The sequence below is a fragment of the Amia ocellicauda genome, chromosome 16 (genome assembly GCF_036373705.1).
Source record: "Amia ocellicauda isolate fAmiCal2 chromosome 16, fAmiCal2.hap1, whole genome shotgun sequence".
Classification (NCBI taxonomy): Eukaryota; Metazoa; Chordata; class Actinopteri; order Amiiformes; family Amiidae; genus Amia; species Amia ocellicauda.
The window spans coordinates 25534101-25560212 of record NC_089865.1 but is presented as its reverse complement, the minus strand read 5'-3'; the positions used below and the strand labels follow the sequence as shown (position 1 = coordinate 25560212).

Here is a 26112-nt window from a genome sequence, read left to right as displayed (position 1 = left end):
CTCCCTTTCCCGTAGCCCTAGTCTGTAACCCTACATCTTGACAGCACTTAGCTTTCACCGTCCAGGATGTAGGAAGTCTCTTACTGTACTTGTGTAAATTGGAATTGGAATTTGTAAAATTTATTATTTTGAATTGCTATGTTTTAGCTAAGTTGAATTTGTAATGATTGATGCCTTGTACTTCTGTGTATTTTTGCACTTATGTTGTAAGTCGCCCTGGATAAGGGCGTCTGCCAAGAAATAAAAATAATAATAATAATACACACTTTTGGAATACCGATTTTATTTCAACCAAATTAAGAACTGGATAATGGCTACATTTCTATGCTTTTTCAGCAGGGAAGAAACAACGTGTGTGTCCTCTGATCTAGCCAAAGCTGCTAACAATCTGAATCTGCAGGTGTCTGCAAAGTCACAGGGAGTCACTAGTGTGTGGAGAAATGAGGATTGCTCAGATGACTTCCACAACCTACTTCAACAGGCCTGGATAAGTTGTAGCCCCAAGGGGAATTAAACCAGCAAAAACACAGCCGCTATTGGTGACCTATGATGGGCCATTCAATTAAAACAATTACACATTTATATTGACACATTATATGGTATATTAAATTTTCCATTTTTGCGTCAAAGGCCTCTCAGGAACCAGCTCGATCCAAGCTACAGGGCCCTCCCGTACAAGTTACAGTTGCAAAACTGGTGGTCAGAAATCTTCAGGTTCATTTTGGGAGTAACAAGGAATGGAAAGCAGTAAATAAAAATCGAATTTTCGCATTGCCGACCTACTAAAACATAGTGAAAGATCAAATCAAACTATTATGTTTGTATATTTAAAATGCTATAGGTTTTGGTCAAATCTGATGTCAATGGCCAGCCAATGTTATCATTCACTGTTGCTCTTGGGTGCCACTGCTCTTTGGCATTGACAACGTTGGCTGTTGACATCACTGGCCGACTGCAGACTCTGGTGGTGACACATACACCCTGTAGGCCATATGGATAGGAATCAACCTTGCTGTTCAATTTGAAAACCAAGATGTTTGGGGCTTGCTAATGCCAATTATTCCACTCTTTTCATCAAAACTCACCATTCTTTTAAATTAATTTATAAAACAATTTGCCCTCCCACTCTTTAAAGGACAGAAGAAAGTTCAACCTAAGCAGATGAGTAGTTCATGTAAATATTGAATTTAAACTGATAGCTTATATGGAACAAATACCAGAACACCCTCATGTCAGCTTTGGCTGAGGTAATTTTTTATTTTAAATATAAAACATGTGGACCTTAGAAACTAAAGTTTTACATACATAGTTTGTTGTCATTATTTTAAGTTGTTCTTTATTTGTAACAGTATTCCATTAATTCATAATAATAAAAAAGTTTCTTTCATCAACACAAGGTTGTACATTTCTTATTCTATGTGAGATGTCTGATTGTAGTTTTGTATTCAAATTGAGTGAGTGGGTGTTCATATTTTCAAGTGTTAAATTGCTCTGTCCAGCATACAGATATGAAACATGCACCTTAGACTGGAGCTATACTGCTGATATGAAAGACACTGTTTCCAGACACGCTCCACTGGCCTCAGATGCTAACAGTGGGCTAAAAGTGAATGTGGTGGCCCATTCCTCTTTAGAGAAAAGAGAAAAAGAGGAGGGGAGGAAAAGTCAGTCATTTTAAACCAGCCATTTCAGTAAGGATAAACCGTGATTAGGAAAAGGCTTGCTTTTATTAGCTCAAACAATGACAGATTTACATTTCTAGCCTGTTACAAAAATTCTCCCTGTTTACAAAAACAAGCTACAAAACAACTATGATCCAAACATCAGTAGGACAGTGACTAAGATATTTAAATCTACTACATACCATCTATGCTTAACTGAGAGCAAGGAGATTAGCAGTGACCTGAAAATGTGACAGTCTTTTCTGTTTGGTTTTGTTAGTTTGTTTGTTTTATTGATGCAGTTATTTGAATTGGATAAAATGTTCTTTAAATGTAAATATGTGTTTTTGCTGTAGAAGAGGACAGGTTAGCTTGTTTAACGTAAAAAACAGTCAACCTACTAAATTATCTTCAAATTTTGGAATTGGAATGAAATCATGTTTTATAAATGAATCTAATGGATTACATTTACCCATCAAATGATCTGCAAACAAATATTTTTATCTGGTTCTTTGGGTTTTTCAATCTAATTGATCAGTTGTTCTAATTAACCCATGTAGACACAAAACAAACACTAAGACATATGCTGCCAGCCGTTTTACTTAATTTTTCTTCTGCGAGTATTCTTCACTGTACTACACCAGGAAGATGTGTTTATTTTTATTTTTTATCAGAAAATATGAACTGTTTACACCTGCATGGGAACGGACCTCCCCCCAACCCCCTTAAATAAAAAGCAACAACATAATACAGAGGGATGTGTTGCTAATCGTTTCAAGTGGAAAATGTTAAATACTGATAACTGTTAAAGCCTTGTTCAGGTGTTAGTCAGACAGTGGCTGTTTGTATCGACAATTAACACAGGCAGAAAGACAGACAGACAGACAGAGACAGACAGCAGGTGCTCTGTTGGCGAGTGACTCATCTCTACAGTGCCTCAATTCACTGTGTGGGAGTGGATTGGCTGCTGTCAGGCTGCTGATGTCACCGTTGCCTAGGAGACACTGGTGAAGTGCTGGGAATGAATTGAAGTGCAGGTGACTGACGACAGCGTGTGCGTGTGTGTGTGTGTGTGTGCATGTGCATGTGTGTATGTTTGTGTGTGTGTATGTGTGTGTGTTGCTCGAGCTATGACACTTTTCGCAGGCATGGGGTCTCTCTGCTTGTTTCTAAAAGCTCTAAGCTAAGGGATAAACAAGACTATTCACTTAGGCCATGTCCTGAATCTCTGGCCTGCTTGCCGTCAACCCAGTTCCCCTCTGGTCTCATTCACAGTCTGTAGCTCAATCCAATGTCACTGAACTGAAAACACCCTCATTCTATTATTGTATTCTTTCAGTGTCAGACAAAGCTTCAGACCAGGAGATCTGAGTGTTAATATAGCTGATGTGGGCAGAAGCACAGTGGGTGTAGCAGAGCAGGGGGCCATTTCCCAAAAGCAACGTGAGAATACATGGTAAGTGCAACATTTCAAATGCAATGTGTATCCCAAACACTGACTTAAGTTAAGAGTGGTCTGGGGGCAATGGTGAGGAGAGATTTGAGTTGTGTAAGTACATCACTCTGTCTCTGTATGTAAGTGATAGTATGGCTGCGATTCACAGAATAATGGAACGTAATCATCTTTGATGCCACCAGCACACTTGTAAAAATTGTAAGAATAGTAAGGCATTTATCTGTGCAGCTATTTCTTCTCATTTTTTGTTTTCTATTGATTTATAATTATTGTTTTAGTTTTATACACAACTTATCTCTGCTGGCCAGTTGAGAAGTATTTCCACCTCTGATTTAGTAAATATGTGCCTTCTTTTTGTGGTGTCCTTATCCATCACAAAATGAGAGCTATTGCTTTCCCTTATTATTTTCTGTGCCCAAAGTGATTTATCTGATACATTGCATAATTTAAAGGCATGTTGAATTATAACATTATTGGAGTGAGAATAAAATTATGTGCAAATGCAGTTGTTCGAGAATTATAGGATAATTCAATTACATTTTAATCTATTGCTTTACTCAGTTGTATAATATGACGTTTTGCTGCAAACATTTTAAAACATAATATTATTAAAAGCAAGGGGAATATATTGAACAATTCAATTATTTTCGGATTGACTCCCCATCATCTTCAGCACCTTTATTAGGACAGCACCTTCTGTGATCTACATCAACATCGTTTAACTGTAATTTCGGGAGGAATGATCAAAGTCGGCTGTGGTTCATCATGAGAATGATCTTGAAACCTCAAGTATAATCATAATCGGCTAAATGGAATTGTTCTCTTTTATTCAATCTTTCTTGCTTGCATTGCCAAGCTAATTTCTACCTGGACTAAAAAAATGTTGTATTGCTGCACACTTATTTAACATTTATCATTTAGAAGTCTCACTACCTAGACCAATAGGAAATTTCAAGATTTTGAACTACCTGCAAATCACTAATTACAAACCTGTATCTGTACAAGCATTTTCGAGGTAACAAAGTATTGATTTGCCATAGTCTTGTTTAAGTGTGTTAAAAATCTGTTATGTAGAATAACAAATAACACGTATCTCGATTAGTACTGTAGGGTAAGTACTGTGCAATTGATTATGCTTATATAATTCTATATAACAAGGTAGATAATGTCTAACTCATGTTGTGAAATTATAATGTATCTGCATGTATATTTATGTAACTACATGCATAAGATCTGCAATTGATTGATTGCTCAAAACTTATTTTATTTTTCATTTTTTAAAGTTTGACATCACTGCCTTAAAATAAAATAAAATAACAACAAACTACAGTTAGTATACACTGTAATGCAGTCTAACACATCTGCCTATGTATAGAGATATTATATTTCATGATTTATTGGTATATAACTTCTGACATATACGTGACAATAGTTACCATCACATATGTCACCAACCTGCTGGTTCATCAATAACACAATAATTGCTGTGACTACATTATTTTCAGCCTCCACCTCCACCAACTATCTGGTCTGTTTTTGCGTTAAGGTCACGGTCACAAGTTCTTGGTCATAGACAGACCTGTCCGGAAACAAATTGACACAAAAAAGGCTGCAAAAGTTTCTGAGTGAATGGGGCCGTACACTGGTGCTTTTTCTAATCTGTATTAATGATCTGGAATCTGGGATAGTTAGCAAACTTGTCAGATTTGCAGATGATACTAAAATAGGTGGCTCAGCAGAAACAGTCTTGGCAGCATAGGTTATTCAAAGGGACTTAGATAATATTCTGTTGTGGGCCGACACCTGGCAGATGAAATTCAGTGTGGACAAGTGCAAAGTATTACATGCAGGTAACAAAAATGTCCACTATAATTACACTATGGGAGGAATAGAATTAGATAAGTAACGCATGAGAAAGACCTAGGAGTCTATGTGGACTCCTCACTTTCTCCATCCAAACAATGTGGGGAAGCAATAAAAAAGGCAAACAGAATGTTAGGGTATATTGTCAAAAGTGTAGAATTTAGAACAAGGGAAGTAATGTTAAGACAATGCACTAGTTATACCTCATCTGGAATACTGTGTACAGTTCTGGGATCCACACTTCAAGAGGGAACTGAACCTTTTCACTCTGGAACAGAGAAGACTACGTGGGGACTTGATTCAAGTCTTCAAAATCATGAAGGGCATCGACCACATCAAACCAGAGGAGCTTTTCCAGATCAGCAGGGACACACAGACCCGGGGACACAAAAGGAAATTGGGCTTCAAGGCATTCAAGACGGAAAACAGGAGACACTTCTTCAAACACGGAGTCATCCACAATCTGAAACAAACTCCCCAGCGATGTGGTTGAGGCGGCAATTTGGGAACATTTACAAATAGACTGGATAGGATCCTTGGATCACTTAAATAATAATGGACACCAAATGAGCATGATGGGTCAAATGGCCTCCTCTCGTTTGTAAACTTTCTTATGTTCTTTTGTTCTTATTACACTACATGTGGACTCCACACAAAACATTACGAGAAGGAACAGAAAAATCAGGAATGCTGCCTCAGAGCTTGTGCTAGTTCCCCATTGCAATGATCACCTAGATCTATTACCTAAACCCTACTGAAACAGTACACGGGTATTGTGTGTGGTTATTGAAATATGAGATTTGAGAGTCACAAAGCCTTGAAATAGCTCTCCTGCTTTGTTCTTCAATATTAAAGAGCATGTTCTAATCAGAACTATTCTTGATCTTGATGATAAATGGAGAATGGTGAGATTAAACAGATACACATTGAAATCCTGCTATATGTAAATGTATGATCCACGGAATGAATGCAAATGCTGAATCCTTGTGTCTTCGGACCAGCGTCATCAACAACAGGTTCATGAGCATTGCCTACACAGAGCCTTGAAAAGCAGCAGAGGCGAAAGAGGCAGGGTGAGACATTTTATCTACCCCCAATACACAGGTTTGGTTATACACCTGCTCGGAGAGGGCTGATAATCACCAGATCATTAAAATGTAATGCTGTGTGCGCTTTTACACTCTCCTGTAACCAGCTAGCGTACTAATGTGAGGCACAGCAATAATAATGAGCCACGAAGAAGTTATGCAATTGTCCCACTTTTGCTTTCTCCTCTCTCTCCTGCGATGGGGAATGGAGTCTCTCTCAGCACCCTGAGACTTTGCAGATACCAGCAAGAAACTACAGAGATTAGCTGACGTGTAAGTGCTCCACGCGTCAGGGGAAAAGCTAGTGCCAAAAGTTAAAAATTATATAATAAGGATAGAGTAAAAAGGTACATTGTATCCTCACATAATGCAATTAAATTACATTTTCATAAGGGAGGTTCGAATACATTTAAAAAGCAGGACTCCCGATGGCAATGCTGAGTAAATGTCTACTTTGTGCAGGTAAAACTGTCAGCTTCTCAGGTAAAATATTAACATTGTGTGTACTTTGTCACTCCATTCTGCTGATTTGCTCTTTTTTACAACCTAAATGTGTATATTACATGAGAAGAAAAAATGTATAAGGAACATTATTGTAACATAACCACAATGTTTCTGCAACCATTAATTGACATTATAATATAGTTGTGACAATGTTATGAAATGACATTGGGACACCGCACTTCTACACCATATAAGTATTTAAAACCATTGTAAATAATATTTAAATCATTTAAATAAGTTAAATAATGGGGAAGACAGATTACACACAAGTATGTATTACAGAGGTGTTTCCATTTATAAATAAATAAATACATACACTAACTAACTAGCAAACAAATAAATAGTTGTAAATGTAAAATGCTAACTTTCATATTGCACATATACAACATTCTAGTATCATTAATAAATGCACAACTAAAGTTTTTGTAAATACATTATAGTATTATGTGAGAGTCAGAGTTTTATAAATCCTGAAGAAGATAATGCCTGCCACAAACTTACAGACACGATCTGACAGGTGTGAGAGCTGGGAAGTGCACAGGTGTTGTTCTTTATTTGTCAACGACATTGTGTTTGAACAGAACCCTTTGGTAAGGTCAGCGACTGCGCTCCGCTCCCAGCATGAGCTCAGATTGTCTGTCTCTATTTTCTTGTACCCAAAACCACTGAATAGATGTTATCATTTAAATGCTCGGCAGCTATTTTAATAATGATAGATACGTTTTCGGTTGCTGAGATTTTGGGGCAATGCCAGAACTCCTACAAACATGCTGGGAAATGCATAAGGCATGTACATTTACACCAAGTGTCAGATACTAGTCAATTACCAAATGTAATGTATACAGTGCTTGCCTTACAACATGTCATATGCTTTTGCAAGTATGATTTGCATTGCGCTTTATTAGAGAAGTATTGTAAAATCAACAACATCAAGCATCTGACTTGTGTAAAAAGCATCACATGATAATAAATAAAAATGTACAATACTGGATTTGTTAGAATCCACAATATTCTAATTCAGTTTCTGTATTCTGGTAGGAATTAGCATAATTACAAAAATAACAAAGATAAAAAATATCATCTGGGCTATGTTTCCTGTTTTTCTTAATATATGCATTTTAATTCTGTTCACTTATACAAATATTTGAAAGTGAAGATATTTAATAGGTATGTCAACACATTTATATGAATAATTAGATTTAAATTAAATTAATTTGTTATGTGAAACACTGCTATATTTGAAGGAAATATGTTTCACCAGGTTGAGTCTTCATTGACAGCTGTCTCACTTCCTTGATTCAACTTCTGGCAGCTAGAATGTTTCCACCCCATAAGAGACCAGAACAGATTCTTACCATTCAGGCAAAGCTCCTGTCTGGAACACAGTCGCTTCTCAAAAAGGCATCCTAAAGGGAATAAAATATATATATATATATTCAGAAATCAACAATTAACTGGCTGGGGTAACATATGAGGATATACAGCATCTATCTTTGTCTTACAGCGCATCCGGGTGACAAGGATGGGAAAACAGGCATTCGTGTGTTACACAGAGATCAATTTATATACAGTCTTGGAAACCAATATCAGCATTGAGCCTTAATTCCAAAGAAAAGTTTGGCATAAACAGTTTCTTAGTTTAATATCTGAACTTCCACTGTATCCATTCTTCTGCTGCTTTGGAAAAGAGACAGGGATAACATAATATCACACAATTTTTATACTGACTGAGGATGCCTTCGTTCTAAGCATTATCATATCCCCTTTGCTTGTGCCACCTTGGCATGTAGCTCCAAACAGCTTGAACTTATTAACCAGGCAGAGATGGTTATTGCGTCTCATTTTTCTGACAGGAGTTACAATTGTACTGCTACATTTGATTCAGGAACCGACAAAGAATGTGGGAATCTGTATCAGACAGTATCTGGGCAAAATAAATTAGAGAAAATCGCCCAACTGATAATAACGGGAAAATAATTATTCACAAACTGTCTCTTGCCCCCCCCACACATACACGCTCCAAATGTTATCAAGGTTTTTGTTTTCCCTTAACAAATCCAGGTTTAATTTAAGCTCTTCTCACCCAAGTGGGAGGCCTAGGCAGCATGGAAGACAGCACTTGATGGTTTACAAGAGGCATAACAGAGCAGGAAAAGATTAAAAATCTACAGAAAAATGTAAAGCCTGCAGTAAATGTTCTCATGTTCCCAGTATGAACTGTAGGAATGTACTTGTAATGATCCTGAAAGTTTTAACATTCATTGTGAGGTACAAGTGGGTGTCTCAGGCATCAATAACAGCAAAGGATGGAGACCAGCTTCATGTTTTGGGTACAAATCATTGTGCTGGTATTGAGGAACAGGCTCCGTTTTCCCAGAACATACACGAAAATGGAAATCCAGTTCTTCTCCCCACACAATTTACCACAGATACAGTGAGGGAAAAAAGTATTTGATCCCCTGCTGATTTTGTACGTTTGCCCACTGACAAAGAAATGATCAGTCAATAATTTTAATGGTAGGTGTATTTAAACAGTGAGAGACAGAATATCAACAACAAAATCCAGAAAAACGCATTTCAAAAAAGTTATATATTGATTTGCATGTTAATGAGGGAAATAAGTATTTGATCCCTTATCAATCAGCAAGATTTCTGGCTCCCAGGTGTCTTTTAAACAGGTAACGAGCTCCTAATCTCAGCACGTTACCTGTCCACAGAAGCAATCAATCAATCAGATTCCAAACTCTCCACCATGGCCAAAGAGCTGTCAAGGATGTCAGGGACAAGATTGTAGACCTACACAAGGATGGAATGGGCTACAAGACCATCGCCAAGCAGCTTGGTGAGAAGGTGACAACAGTTGGTGCGATCATTTGCAAATGGAAGAAACAAAATAACTGTCAGTCTCCCTCGGTCTGGGGCTCCATGCAAGATCTCACCTCGTGGAGTTTCAATGATCATGAGAACGGTGAGGAATCAGCCCAGAACTACACGGGAGGATCTTGTTAATGATCTCAAGGCAGCTGGGACCATAGTCACCAAGAAAACAATTGGTAACACACTACGCCGTGAAGGACTGAAATCCTGCAGCACCCGCAAGGCCCCCCTGCTCAAGAAAGCACATGTACAGGCCCGTCTGAAGTTTGCCAATGAACATCTGAATGATTCAGAGGAGAACTGGGTGAAAGTGTTGTGGTCAGATGAGACCAAAATCGAGCTCTTTGGCATCAACTCAACTCGCCGTGTTTGGAGGAGGAGGAATGCTGCCTATGACCCCAAGAACACCGTCCCCACCGTCAAACATGGAGGTGGAAACATTATGCTTTGGGGGTGTTTTGGTGCTAAGGGGACAGGACAACTGCACCGCATCAAAGGGACGATAGACGGGGCCATGTACCGTCAAATCTTGGGTGAGAACCTCCTTCCCTCAGCCAGGGCATTGAAAATGGGTCATGGATGGGTATTCCAGCATGACAATGACCCAAAACACACAGCCAAGGCAACAAAGGAGTGGCTCAAGAAGAAGCACATTAAGGTCCTGGAGTGGCCTAGCCAGTCTCCAGACCTTAATCCCATAGAAAATCTGTGGAGGGAGCTGAAGGTTCGAGTTGCCAAACGTCAGCCTCGAAACCTTAATGACTTGGAGAGGATCTGCAAAGAGGAGTGGGAAAAAATCCCTCCTGAGATGTGTGCAAACCTGATGGCCAACTACAAGAAATGTCTGACCTCTGTGATTGCCAACAAGGGTTTTGCCACCAAGTACTAAGTCGAAGGGGTCAAATATTTATTTCACTCATTAACATGCATATCAACTTATAACTTTTTTTAAATGCGTTTTTCTGAATTTCTTTGTTGTTATTCTGTCTCTCACTGTTAAAATACACCTACCATTAAAATTATAGACTGATCATTTCTTTGTCAGTGGGTAAACGTACAAAATCAGCAGGGGATCAAATACTTTTTTCCCTCACTGTAGCACACAGTCGATTTTGTCATAATACAAAGACCAGTAAAGTGACCTGCCTCCTGTGTTTGTACATGAAGCACTTCTTAATGGTGCAATAATCCTAAGAAGGGTTGTTACAAAGTATTAAAAACAAAATTACTATCATTTCAAAAATGTTTTTGCTTGATTTATATTTGCAACAACTACAAACCATCACAAAAATAGTCCGACCTGCTGTCAACACTTCAGTAGTCAATACTACCTCTAAATACAGATGGAGGTATGCAATTAAACTGAAATTATATGATGGTGGATTTACATTAAGTTGAAGGAAGAATCCCCTCAAACAAAACAATGATCCAATAGGCATCTGTAGTACGTGCAGTATATAGGTATGTATTTTCCAATATAAGTTTTGACTTCTCTTTTGCAACCCAACATTCTTGCATGCAGTCTATCTCCATATACCCCAGGCTGCTTGGATGACTGGCCTTGTGCTGTATTTGATTTTTTCCCTGGGAATGGGGCCAATGCAATCACATGGAATTTTGCTGCAGCGGTCACACTGATCCATCAAGCCTCTCAAATAGCCAAGTAGGCCACTTCTCAACCGCCATAGCCCTCCACCATTTACAAACCTCCCATTACAGCACCTAGAAGCACACCTATGTGCACTAGAATTCATCTGCTCGCTCTTAAACCACAGCCCATATACACTCACCTAAAGGATTATTAGGAACACCTGTTCAATTTCTCATTAATGCAATTATCTAACCAACCAATCACATGGCAGTTGCTTCAATGCATTTAGGGGTGTGGTCCTGGTCAAGACAATCTCCTGAACTCCAAACTGAATGTCTGAATGGGAAAGAAAGGTGATTTAAGCAATTTTGAGCGTGGCATGGTTGTTGGTGCCAGATGGGCCGGTCTGAGTATTTCACAATCTGCTCAGTTACTGGGATTTCACGCACAACCATTTCTAGGGTTTACAAAGAATGGTGTGAAAAGGGAAAAACATCCAGTATGCGGCAGTCCTGTGGGCGAAAATGCCTTGTTGATGCTAGAGGTCAGAGGAGAATGGGCCGACTGATTCAAGCTGATAGAAGAGCAACTTTGACTGAAATAACCACTCGTTACAACCGAGGTATGCAGCAAAGCATTTGTGAAGCCACAACACGTACAACCTTGAGGCAGGTGGGCTACAACAGCAGAAGACCCCACCGGGTACCATTAATCTCCACTACAAATAGGAAAAAGAGGCTACAATTTGCACAAGCTCACCCAAAATTGGACAGTTGAAGACTGGAAAAATGTTGCCTGGTCTGATGAGTCTCGATTTCTGTTGAGACGTTCAGATGGTAGAGTCAGAATTTGGCGTAAACAGAATGAGAACATGGATCCATCATGCCTTGTTACCACTGTACCCCTAAATGCATTGAAGCAACTGCCATGTGATTGGTTGGTTAGATAATTGCATTAATGAGAAATTGAACAGGTGTTCCTAATAATCCTTTAGGTGAGTGTAAATATATATATATATATATATATATATACTAGGGGGACAGGGCAATTTATTATAAAGCAATTGAAGCAATACAATGTGTTTTATTGCTATTATTTATTTATTGGCAGGTGCCCTACCCCATATCTCGGGCAACTTACAGTTTACACAAACATTACAAAAGGTTATTTTTAAAAATTAAATAAGAGGAACAAACGATTCCCTCCAACTGAATAAGCAATGAAGTAAGCAAAGCAATGAACCCAGACACACATCTTTATCCTGCACACATTATTCAGCCTTTGCTTCCTCTGTTGCTTAGTGCTGAGATGTAAAATAAAGACATCCACATAATTTCCTCTCACCAGACCTGAGAAACCTACTGTTCTGAACTGGTTTATCTAATAGTTTGAATATTTTGTACTTCAATACAATTCAGGTATATTTTATATTTTAAAAAATGACATTTATTATTGTATTGCTTAAAGTTTTTAATATTGTTATTATACAATAGCAGTCACAATTATGGAGGCTGCTTTAAATTATATTGGATGACTAAGCTGCAAAATAGACTTAAACCCAGTCATAGAACAGACACAGCCCTTTGTAATAGTATTTAATAAAAAGAAGCCCACAGTCCTTCTGCTGGTATTTACAACCACATTTTCAGATCCCTCACAACCTGCAATGTGTGTACATGCGTTTGTCATAAATATATATGAAATGACCTTGCCTGAACTGTAGGACAGATGCACAGTGTAATATACACAATAAACAACCCAAACTGGGCTTGTTTTCACTCATGTGAAGACAGTCAGCATGAAAATGACATAGCACTAGAGTCCCCTGCCATGATTCTGCAACATATTTGCATTCTGGGGTTTAGGAGAATGCATCTGCTGAGACTCCCTGACAAACCTTACTGCTCAGTGTTGGGGAAAATGCCTGAGCAACACTTTAATGAGATATCTACAAAAACCGGGGGGCTAATTGTTGCACGTCAGATGCATTGTGAAGAATTCAGAGGAGTCATTCTAGGTCAGCTGAATCAATGAAAGAAGAAGGGTTTGGATATCTCCATAGTCCAAGCATAGAAAGGAAACAGACAGACTGTGGGTAGGAAGCAGTTCAAACAGCCAGGAAACAGATGGATTGTGGGTAGGAAGTAGTACAAACAGCCAGGAAAATAATGGACTGTGGGTACAGACAGAGCAAGGAAACTGATGCATTGTGGGTAGGAAGGACTTGGTGTCATTTTGGAATTTGCTGCCCTTCATGTTGCCACTGAATGATTAATTAAAGGGATCCTTAATTACAGTGCATCCGGAAAGTATTCACAGCGCTTCACTTTTTCCACATTTTCTTATGTTACAGCTTTATTCCAAAATGGATTAAATTCATTATTTTCCTCAAAATTCTACAAGCAATACCCCATAATGACAACGTGAAAGACGTTTGTTTGAAATCCTTGCAAATTTATTAAAAATAAAAAACAAAAAAAGCACATGTACATAATTATTCACAGCCTTTGCTCAATACTTTGTTGAAGCACCTTTGGCACCAATTATAGCCTCAAGTCTGTTTGAGCATGATGCTACAAGCTTGGCACACATATTTTTGGGCAGTTTCTCCCATTCTTCTTTACAGGACCTCTCAAGCTCCATCAGGTTGGATGGGGAGCGTCTGTGCACAGCCATTTTCAGATCTCTTCAGAGATGTTCAGTTGGGTTCAAGTTTGGGCTCTGGCTGGGCCACTCAAGGACATTCACAGAGTTGTCCTGTAGCCACTCCTTTGTTATCTTGGCTGTGTGCTTAGGGTCGTTGTCCTGTTGGAAGATGAACCTTCACCCCAGTCTGAGGTCCAGAGCGCTCTGGAGCGGGTTTTCATCAAGGATATCTCTGTACATTGCTGCATTCATCTTTCCCTCGATCCTGACTAGTCTCCCAGTTCCTGCCACTGAAAAACATCCCCACAGCATGATGCTGCCACCACCATGCTTCACTGTAGGGATGGTATTGGCCAGGTGATGAGCGGTGCCTGGTTTCCTCCAGACATGAGTCCAATCTTTGTTTCATCAGACCAGAGAATTTTGTTTCTCATGGTCTGAGAGTCCTTCAGGTGTCTTTTGGCAAACACCAGGCGGGATGTCATGTGCCTTTTACTGAGGAGTGGCTTCCGTCTGGCCACTCTACCATACAGGCCTGATTGGTGGAGTGCTGCAGAGATGGTTGTTCTTCTGGAAGGCCCTTCTCCCACTATCGCTCAGTTTGGCCAGGCGGCCAGCTCTAGGAAGAGTCCTGGTGGTTCCAAACTTCTTCCATTTACGGATGATGGAGGCCACTGTGCTCATTGGGACCTTCAATGCTGCAGACATTTTTCTGTACCCTGCCCCAGATCTGTGCCTCGATACAATCCTGTCTCGGAGGTCTACAGACAATTCCTTGGACTTCATGGCTTGGTTTGTGCTCTGACATGCACTGTTAACTGTGGGACCTTATATAGACAGGTGTGTGCCTTTCCAAATCATGTCCAATCAACTGAATTTACCACAGATGCACTCCAGTCAAGTTGTAGAAACATCTCAAGGATGATCAGTGGAAACAGGATGGATCTGCGCTCAATTTTGTGTTTCATGGCAAAGGCTGTGAATACTTATGTACATGTGCTTTTTTTTTTTTTTAATAAATTTGCAAAGATTTCAAACAAACTTCTTTCACGTTGTCATTATGGGGTATTGTTTGTAGAATTTTGAGGAAAATAGTTAATTTAATCCATTTTGGAATAAGGCTGTAACATAACAAAATGTGGAAAAAGTGAAGCACTGTGAATACTTTCCGGATGCACTGTATCATTTAATTTGCAAGTACAATCATTAGTGTCTATTTTTTAGGCTTACATGTTACATCTACTTGCTTCTTGTGTAGCACAGTGTAGTAGAATCAGTTCATTTAGACACTTGGTGATGTGAACTTTGTTGAGTTGTCTAACCTTGATGTAGATGTGGACAAATTACCCCATGTTCTGTTTGCTGGTGTAGCTATTTGTGTTCATGTACTTTCTGCTGTGGTTTATGGTTACTATTCAGCGTTTGTTAATATCCAACAGTTCCCACAATGGAAATTCTAATGTACTGATAAATCATATTATACACTCACCTAAAGGATTATTAGGAACACCATACTAATACTGTGTTTGACCCCCTTTCGCCTTCATAACTGCCTTAATTCTACGTGGCATTGATTCAACAAGGTGCTGAAAGCATTCTTTAGAAATGTTGGCCCATATTGATAGGATAGCATCTCGCAGTTGATGGAGATTTGTGGGATGCACATCCAGGGCACGAAGCTCCCGTTCCACCACATCCCAAAGATGCTCTATTGGGTTGAGATCTGGTGACTGTGGGGGCCAGTTTAGTACAGTGAACTCATTGTCATGTTCAAGAAACCAATTTGAAATGATTCGACCTTTGTGACATGGTGCATTATCCTGCTGGAAGTAGCCATCAGAGGATGGGTACATGGTGGTCATAAAGGGATGGACATGGTCAGAAACAATGCTCAGGTAGTCCGTGGCATTTAAACGATGCCCAATTGGCACTAAGGGGCCTAAAGTGTGCCAAGAAAACATCCCCCACACCATTACACCACCACCACCACCAGCCTGCACAGTGGTAACAAGGCATGATGGATCCATGTTCTCATTCTGTTTACGCCAAATTCTGACTCTACCATCTGAATGTCTCAACAGAAATCGAGACTCATCAGACCAGGCAACATTTTTCCAGTCTTCAACTGTCCAATTTTGGTGAGCTTGTGCAAATTGTAGCCTCTTTTTCCTATTTGTAGTGGAGATGAGTGGTACCCGGTGGGGTCTTCTGCTGTTGTAGCCCATCCGCCTCAAGGTTGTACGTGTTGTGGCTTCACAAATGCTTTGCTGCATACCTCAGTTGTAACGAGTGGTTATTTCAGTCAAAGTTGCTCTTCTATCAGCTTGAATCAATCGGCCCATTCTCCTCTGACCTCTAGCATCAACAAGGCATTTTCGCCCACAGGACTGCCGCATACTGGATGTTTTTCCCTTTTCACACCATTCTTTGTAAACCCTAGAAATGGTTGTGCGTGAAAATCCCAGTAACTGAGCAGATTGTGAAATACTCAGACCGGCCCGTCTGGCACCAACAACCATGCCACGCTCAAAATTGCTTAAATCACCTTTCTTTCCCATTCAGACATTCAGTTTGGAGTTCAGGAGATTGTCTTGACCAGGACGACACCCCTAAACGCATTGAAGCAACTGCCATGTGATTGGTTGGTTAGATAATTGCATTAATGAGAAATTGAACAGGTGTTCCTAATAATCCTTTAGGTGAGTGTATATAAAGATGTTTAAGCTCAATTCACATTAAACAAAAAATTTGGAGACAAACAGAGGAGGTCTATTATCTTCCAAGAGGTGGACTAATTTAGGAAAGAAAAGTCAGTCAGTTTAACTTAAAAAAAAGAGAAAACTTTACAAATACAGACAAAATCTGCTCCTTTTGTAGCACCGAAGAGTGTGACTGAAAGCATATTTTAAATTGCCTGTATCTTCTTTTCTTAAGGATACTGCTTGGCAACATCAAATAAGCTTTTGCTCTATTGCTTCACATTCAAAAGCCAAACAAACATTCAAAATCCATTGTTGAAAAGATATGTGCATTTTCACCATTTTACTCAATGGCAGCTTCAAAACAAATAACTCAGGAAATCATGCCATTAACTCTAATTCTAACATAGTACTGACAGCCCTGATCCACACTGCACTAAATACACATTTGATGTTTGAAATTTTACAGAAGGTCCCGATGCCCTTTCAAACAATCAGGAAGCAGTGAGAAAAGAATCAGTTGTTCAAAAGGATGATTCATAAGGGATGGAAATTTCACCAATGTCAGAAAGAAATCCTAGCTAGCTGAAAATTAAACCAATTTTAAGGACCTTGGTCACAGAAGCACAATGACAGCTACAACATATAGTCTTTCTCTTGTGTGCAGAATCATTTCAAACAGTGAAAGGCTTCCTCTTGAGTCATTTATTTAAATGCATTACCTGTCTAACACATCCAGAGCAGTTTAGCACCTGCTGAATGCTAATAGCACTGCAGAAATGGTTAAAGCGTCCTGCATGTTATACATAGTCAGAAATGGTGAGGGTCACATTTAATTTCTCATCCCTTTTGTTTTAGGATGCACCTCCACAAAATGCACCTCTCTCCAAAACTGACTTGGCAAAATAATGTCAACCTTGGGTAGTTTTAGAGGACAACTGAATTTGGGGGGGATAAAAAACAAAAACAAAAAAACAATGGTTCATTAATTAAAACCTACTAATTTACATAGAGAATCTCCTCACCTGCCGGTCAGACTGATACCAATATTCACCTATAAACACAACGTTATGCAGAGCCTTTGATTGTTTCTATGTGTTCCTGGACTAAAACACTAAATATATAACTTGGAAACGAGTTTTCACCTCTCTGATTTTTCTCTTTTTTTCTGATTCTGAATTAATTGTGGGGTTGGAGTGGGATTTCTCCTCCTCCAACAGGTTCTGCAAAAAATGCTATGGGGTATATTTGTGTAGGCTTCCTAGCATTGTGCTTGGAGGACAAAGCTACAAATTTAGGCATTACCATTTGCTGTGGCCAAGCCAAATGCCGCCAGGATTTCTAGCAAGCAGCATCCAATTTCCAGTTTATGTTGTTTTTATAGAGACTTAAGTCACTGGCTGAGAGCTGTTAGGTTTCCCAGCTGACACAACCACTGCAATCACTACTCTCTATGAAAAAAAAGGAAAAATAATAAAAAGTAAACAACTTATCTACACGCATCATGGTGGAGCACACACAGGTTCCCAAGCTACTAGTGTGAAGGCTTGAAAAACAGTTTGTGACTCCAATTAACCAACTGACAATGGTCAAAAACAGGAAACCCATTGCAGAGTAGAGCTTAATGATCTGCAGGTTCCTATAAACACATTACTGGGGAAATGGAATGGAAATGTACTTTTATTACTTTTAACTTCACATGCCTACCTATGTAAATATAATGTAAACATAGAAGTGAAAAGACTGAATTGACTAGCACTTGGGCTTACTGAGATAAAATGTTAATAATGAATTTAAAAGACTGCATTATCTTGCATACTGACTTCAATGTGTTAAAACACCTTATGTAGTACCCTTACATTTAAAGAATACTTGAGGGGAAACTTGATTTAAGCAACTAGCCCCTGACTACTACAACTACACACTGCAGCTTGAAAAACAAATGGAAAGAATCAAACTAATAGCCAGTGGGTAAAAAAAAAAACAGATTCCCACACAGCAGAGCAGATATAGAACACATTTTTCCTCAAATGAATCTTGTAAAAACAGACGTCATAAATGGACTGCCTGACAGTAAAGATTGCCATTAACACTGATGCTGGCTTCACACCAACAAAATACATCATCCAGTCTGGGCAAAAGTGCCCATGTATGACCATCAGGAGTAAACAGAAATACACCAATATATGTACAGTATATACAGTTTGCTTTTGTTTGTTTTTATTGTTTATGGTTTTTTTTAGGTTGACATTAAAATGTAAAGAATACAATGTAAGTAAAATGTAATTTCAGGTCTGTTTCTCAGTAAAACCATACATGCACGGATGGCAAACCCTGACACAGTTAATAATTACAAGTAAACTAGACAGCCATTCTCCCTCAAAACCAGGAAGTACTGGCACAACTGGCACCCAGCCAATATATCAGGAGGTGGAGAAAATAAATTTGGCACCTGTTATCGCTTCTGATGGAGGGACTGATCAGCAGCTGGTTAAACACCAGAGCTGGAAGCTGATCTGTATGGCTGGACAGAGAGTGGGAAGAAAAGGCAGCTGTCTGTGTCTCAGACCTTGACATAAAAAAACTAAACATGGAGGTCAAAGTACACAACCAGGGCTGAGCTCATATGTGATTAAATCCCATTTGATTTGCTTGTTTTTGACAATTCAAAGTTTTATTTAAACACCATTTTTCCTTGGAGTGCATCGCATTCCAGGGCCCGTTGAGGGACCTCCTGTTCTTAGTTCCAGGACTGAGTGGAAATCACTATGGAAATGGACACTCGCTCAGAAAATGTGGATTTCTTGCCCACAGTTTAAACATCAGCATGCATTTGAATTACAAGAGGGGAACAGGAGAATTGAGGAGTGGGCACGCTGTTGAAAATCTCCACGGCTACAGAATAGACACATTATAAGATACACTTCTCTGACAAAGGTATTGACACTCCCATGTTAATCTCCTGCAGTGGCTGAACAATCACAAGTCCCCAGAGCAGGAACTCTTCGTTTTGATATTGCCAGGCCGTTGATATGCTGCTGATGTCATGACAGGATGTAAACTCTGGAAAATCCACAAACAAAAAAACACAAACCATCCAATCTGAGCAGGAAACGAATGTGGTACAAAATGATTAATCGACTACTTGGATTGTTTTTTCCAAGAAAGAGTATAGAATGATACTGACTGATGTGACTGACACTTCAAAACTAAAAAACAGCTGCAACAATATGTGCTGATTATTCAGCACTGTGTGGGAGGAAATGCAGGTAATTACTCATCTGGTGGGGTGAAGAGAAAGCCTTCACACGACCACATTTTCAGGGTTTATCTGTCTCTCCCTCTCATCAGGTGAATGTGATTCCTTAATTCCTGCACACTTTGTTGATGAATAAATACTAACTATAAATACTAACTCTTTCTGCTGTTTTTCAATTAAAAGTGTCCACCGTCTGCTATACCCCTTGAGGAAAACCAGCCTCTGAATACCTGCATAATAATAATTATGCGTAGCACTACAAGAAATGCATCAATTACCGACAATATTTTACAAAAATACAAATGCAACATGTCTGCACATGGAATGTGGACCATTATGTGGAACTGGGAATTGTCAATGCGCTCAGCTGAGACCCCTGTACACAGGGAAGGGTAGGATCCAGTCAACACGTACATGCTGGGAAACACGTTGCCAAGTCTTGCCCATCTTGTGACGCTACAAACCCAGAGTGCAAAAACATGACAGCATTGCAGGGAGGCCTAAGGCAGCTCTCACTGATTACTCTACACCTCCAAAGGGCTACAAGGGTAATCCTTGGGTATCAAGCTGTAGGAACCCTGAACAGCTCAAGCCCACTTCAAGCCTGATTTGTCAATTGTCCACTGCTGCTTGGGAAATCCTGGTGACAGCTGACTATGACATAATCTACATGTGAACCAGTGTTGTTTGGACTATAGAGCTCAATATCCATTCTGAACAGAAGCTTCCATAATATTGAAACACCTTGTGCCTCTACAGTGGACACTTTATTATTATAAGGGTACATGGGTACTGCCTCTAGGTGCTAGTGTAACCAGGGTCATGTGTTCATATGACCCTAATATGCTTATGGCACTCCCCTAGACATAGGATTGACACGACCTTCTGGCATTCTGTGTGTTGTGCATTTTCACTATACTTCCCCACAGGTTCAGTTCAAATTCTGACTGCCCATACCATGCCAGAAACATAAGGACTGGTCTGGAAATCAAATGTGAAAACCCCTCCTTGATATGAAAGCATATGAGCAGCACAGTCACTTATTCGGTCTAACTGCAGACCTGGATTGACTGAATTGGCCTCTCAATATAGTGCCACAAGCAGGAACAGCAGTCAATCACCAGTTTCTTAGCAACCGTCTCTGTCTCCGTTTCCCCAGACTACCGATGAGTCATCAGGAGTGAGCCAGAGAGCTGGCTGGGATAAGAGAGAGGTTTGATAAGGCATTGTCGTCATTGCAAACTGAAAAAAAAAAGAAAATGATTTAACACTTACAGTGCTGGTTCTTCCTTATGACAGTAGAGATCCTGACATTCCACATATATATAAGTAAAGCATTCTGAGCCCTCCTAGCAGTTCTGATTGGAGAATTATGCAAAACAAATGTAGCACATTTATTCAGTTAATGGTTCCTGACATTCTTGTTTGACAATTATTGTGCTGCACAGGTCTGTGAACATGGCCTATATTATCGACCCCAGGACTCTCAATTCCACAGGAACCCTTCAGCTTCTGTCCACAGCTGAATACATACTTCAACCCCTAATCCCTAGAGCTCCCAGGTATTTTGATGCAGTGCACTGTAATGCTCAATAAACTCATCAGAGAAAGTCTGATCTGGGTGCAGGATATTTATCATGTTTTTGTTTGGGAGAGGGGGGGATTCAGTTGCCCTTCACAAATTCAAGTGATCAAGCCTTTTGTCTCTGGCTTTGTTTTCAAATCCAATTGAGCTTTGCAAATTTATTCCGATTGAAGGTCTTAGAAATTTCAAGCCAGACCTAGAACAGCTAGCCAGTAAAAATTTAAAGGGCTTTTTAGAAGGCTATCCCAGACCTGGATCACCCTCCACTACATCACATTCCTATTCCCTTGGGGGCAGGGGACTGATGCTTGCTAATGGAAGTTGCTGTCTGACAAAACTATCAGGATCAGGTTGCCAAAACATCCTTAATTACTGCAGATGTTGCATCACCTGCAGCCCAAACAGTTACAACATTTGACAGCGGTATTGAAATGAAATTGACAAGGTAGTCTGCGAGTACAAATATTATTTGGTGGCAATTATCTGTCATATATAAGAACCTGAAATTAGTCAACAGGTGCTTATGCCTGTGTATTATTCAGTAGAGTGTAGAATAAAAATACATTCTGTGAGGAAGTACACCAGCTGGTCAAAATGGAATAATCAACATCATTTTAGCTGTAAGTGAGAGCTACAAAACAATCATCTTTACTGTAAAACTCTACAGAAAGGCTGGGTTCCAACAGAGCTACAGTGAGGGAAAAAAGTATTTGATCCCGTGCTGATTTTGTACGTTTGCCCACTGACAGAGAAATGATCAGTTAATCATTTTAATGGTAGGTGTATTTTAACAGTGAGAGACAGAATACCAACAAAAAAATCCAGAAAAATGCATTTCACAAAAGTTATAAATTGTTTTGCATGTTAATGAGGGAAATAAGTATTTGATCCCCTATCAATCAGCAAGATTTCTGGCTCCCAGGTGTCTTTTATACAGGTAACGAGCTGAGATTAGGAGCACTCTCTTAAAGGGAGTGCACCTAATCTCAGCTCATTACCTGTATAAAAGACACCTATCCACAGAAGCAATCAATCAAACAGATTCCAAACTCTCCACCATGGCCAAGACCACAGAGCTGTCCAAGGATGTCAGGGACAAGATTGTAGACCTACACAAGGCTGGAATGGGCTACAAGACCATCGCCAAGCAGCTTGGTGAGAAGGTGACAACAGTTGGTGCGATTATTCGCAAATGGAAGAAACACAAAATAACTGTCAGTCTCCTTCCATGCAAGATCTCACCTCGTGGAGTTTCAATGATCATGAGAACGGTGAGGAATCAGCCCAGAACTACACGGGAGGATCTTGTTAATGATCTCAAGGCAGCTGGGACCATAGTCACCAAGAAAACAATTGGTAACACACTATGCCGTGAAGGACTGAAATCCTGCAGCGCCCGCAAGGCCCCCCTGCTCAAGAAAGCACATGTACAGGCCCGTCTGAAGTTTGCCAATGAACATCTGAATGATTCAGAGGAGAACTGGGTGAAAGTGTTGTGGTCAGATGAGACCAAAATCAAGCTCTTTGGCATCAACTCAACTCGCCGTGTTTGGAGGAGGAGGAATGCTGCCTATGACCCCAAAAACACCATCCCCACCGTCAAACATGGAGGTGGAAACATTATGCTTTGGGGGTGTTTTTATGCTAAGAGGACAGGACAACTGCACCGCATCAAAGGGACGATAGACGGGGCCATGTACCGTCAAATCTTGGGTGAGAACCTCCTTCCCTCAACCAGGGCATTGAAAATGGGTCGTGGATGGGTATTCCAGCATGACAATGACCCAAAACACACAGCCAAGACAACAAAGGAGTGGCTCAAGAAGAAGAACATTAAGGTCCTGGAGTGGCCTAGCCAGTCTCCAGACCTTAATCCCATAGAAAATCTGTGGAGGGAGCTGAAGGTTCGAGTTGCCAAACGTCAGCCTCGAAACCTTAATGACTTGGAGAGGATCTGCAAAGAGGAGTGGTACAAAATCCCTCCTGAGATGTGTGCAAACCTGGTGGCCAACTACAAGAACGTTTGACCTCTGTGATTGCCAACAAGGGTTTTGCCACCAAGTACTAAGTTGAAGGGGTCAAATACTTATTTCCCTCATTAACATGCAAATTATAACTTTTTTGAAATGCATTTTTCTGTTTTTTTTGTTGTTATTCTGTCTCTCACTGTTAAAATACACCTATCATTAAAATTATAGACTGATCATTTCTTTGTCAGTGGGCAAACATACAAAAACAGCAGGGGATCAAATACTTTTTTCCCCCACTGTACCTATGTCACAAATATTTGGAGTTTATGGGTATTACCACATCCTTATCTGTGTTTAAATCTCTTGAAAGGATCCTTTACAACTTCTAACATAAGTGAGCAGATTAAATGCTAGACCACTTTTATCCAACCAGCCATGGTGGTGCTCAGTCAACTGTGTGACACACCTTGGGGTATCCCAATCATAGTCAATTAATAATATAGCTCACATCTGAACCATTATTCTTTGCTGCAAGTTTAATAAAACAAGTTATGTTTCCTACATTCGTTTTTCAAACCCTTAAGTGTTCCTTAAATTCAAGGATGTGATACAAGTTGACATACTTTGTTGCTTGGTGTCATATGCCCTTGAGCCCTGAACAATAGGGTTCAACTTGCACTCTGAATGGAGGTCTTTATTGGTCTGGGCAGTTGATTAAATGCAGTCTTAACTGTGGACCTGTTTAACTTCAAAGGGAACCTCTGGTAACATCAAAGGTATAGATTCCCTTGAAGAACTAGTGGAATCAATTCATTGAAACCTACACATTGTTTTAAATAACTTCAGCACCAAAAAGCATATCTAGAAATGCAAAACACCCAGTTTTAACTGAAGATGAGCAGTTCAGAAACGTATTACACAGAACTGTTCAATTGCTGAAGATTCCGGTGTGTTTAAAAACAACCTTCCAAATCTCGACCAAAATTCAGAAGGACTAATTCAATAATATGTATGACACAGACGAGAAAAACAAAACTCTGTTTGAGTGTGTCTACGCCTGCTTAATGAGGTGTTATTTGCAGGAGCCTCATCTTTTTTTCATGAATCCCACGCTCTGAGACAATCAAGAATGATGCTGATCAGAGCTACACAAACCGGGATGTAGGTGTGATGCAGAAACAGACGTCACAGCTTGACTCAGCCACCCCCCCAGAGCCAGAGGCAGTGGCAGAGTAGGAGTGGAGAATACAAATGGCAGCTCAGGTTTATGTCACTGTAGATGTCCAAATCCTAAGGCCATGGAGAACTGCATCCACAGACCTGCATTTGTCTTCAAAGGTCCAATCAAGCAACACAAAAGATTAATGGGATCTAAAATATACTGCAATGATTCAGAATCCCAGTCTGGATTCAAGAGCAATTTCTTTCTGGTTTTCTGTATGATTTCTACAGCCAGTCACAGATACTTTCTAAATTCATATAAGAGAGTGTACAAACGAGAGGCCATTCAACCCATCGTGCTCGTTTGGTGTCCATTAATAACTAAGTGATCCAAGGATCCTATCCAGTCTATTTTTAAATGTTCCCAAATTTTCAGCTTCAACCACATTGCTGTGTAGTTTGTTCCAGATTGTGACTACTCTCTGTGTGAAGAAGTGTCTCCTGTTTTCCATCTTGAATGCCTTGAAGCCCTATTTCCATTTGTGTCCATGTGTCCCTGCTGATCTGGAAAAGCTCCTCCACTTTGATGTGGTCGATGCCTTTCATGATTTTGAAAACTTGAATGAAGTCTCCACGTAGTCACCTCTGTTCCAGGGTGAAAAGGTTCAGTTCCCTCATTCTCTCCGAGTAGGACATTCCCTTCAAACCTGGAATAAGTCTGGTAGCTCGGCTCTGAACTGTCTCTAGAGCAGCAATATCTTTCTTAAAGTGTGGAGCCCAGAACTGTACACAGTATTCCAGATGAGCTCTAACTAGTGCATTGTACAGTCTTAACATTACTTCCCTTGTTTTAAATTCTACACTTTTGACAATATACCCTAACATTCTGTTTGCCTTTTTTATTGCTTCCCCACATTGTTTGGATGGAGAAAGCGAGGAGTCCACGTTGACTCCTAGATCTCTCTTATGCGTTACTTAATCTAGTTCTATTCCTCCCATAGTGTAATTATAGTGGACATATTTGTTACCTGCATTTAATACCTTGCACTTGCCCACATTGAATTTCATCTGCCAGGTGTCGGCCTACAACTGAATATTATCTAAGTCCATTTGAATAACCTGTGCTGCCGAGATTTTATCTGCTGAGCCACCTATTTTCGTATCATCTGCAAATTTGACAAGTTTGCTAACTATCCCAGAGTCCAGATCATTAATATAGATTAGAAAAAGCAAAGGCCCTAATACTGATCCCTGTGGAACTCCATTAACAACCTCACTCAAGTTAGAAGCAACTCCTCTAATTGACACCCTCTGTTTCCTATACATCAACCAGTTCATAATCCACCTTACATTACCCTGAATACCTAAAGCTTCCAATCTGAGGATCAGTTTTTGGTGTGGAACCGTATCAAAAGCTTTTTGAAAATCTAAGTATATCACATCATATGCTTTCACATGATCTACAGCTGCAGTTGCATGTTAAAAAAAATACATGATCTGCCTCATCTAAACCCATGTTGACTATCTCCAAGAATATGGTTTTCATTAAGATGCTCCTCTATTTTCTGTCTAATCATTTTTTCCAACATTGGTCTGTAATTTCCTGGCTCAGTTTTGTCCCCTTTCTTGTGGATTGGTATGACATTTGCTGTCTTCCAGTCAGTTGGCACATCCCCTGTTTTAAGTGTAATTTGGAATATTTTAGTTAGCGGCCTATAACTAATTTCTTAAGTACTGTTGGAAATATACCAT

General features: G+C 39.7%; 1 protein-coding gene across 2 annotated transcripts in view; it reads right to left on the bottom strand.

The window, feature by feature from the left end:
* Positions 1-26112, bottom strand: part of LOC136711559 (receptor-type tyrosine-protein phosphatase-like N) — a 141201-nt gene that overhangs the window by 95538 nt on the left and 19551 nt on the right. Inside the window, exon 2 of one of the 2 annotated variants that reach the window (XM_066687891.1) lies at positions 7928-7978. The exons of the other annotated variant lie outside the window; for it this stretch is intronic. Within the exon in view, the coding sequence (XP_066543988.1) occupies positions 7928-7978 (51 nt within the window). The remainder of the gene's footprint in view (positions 1-7927; positions 7979-26112) is intronic. 2 annotated transcript variants of the gene reach the window in all.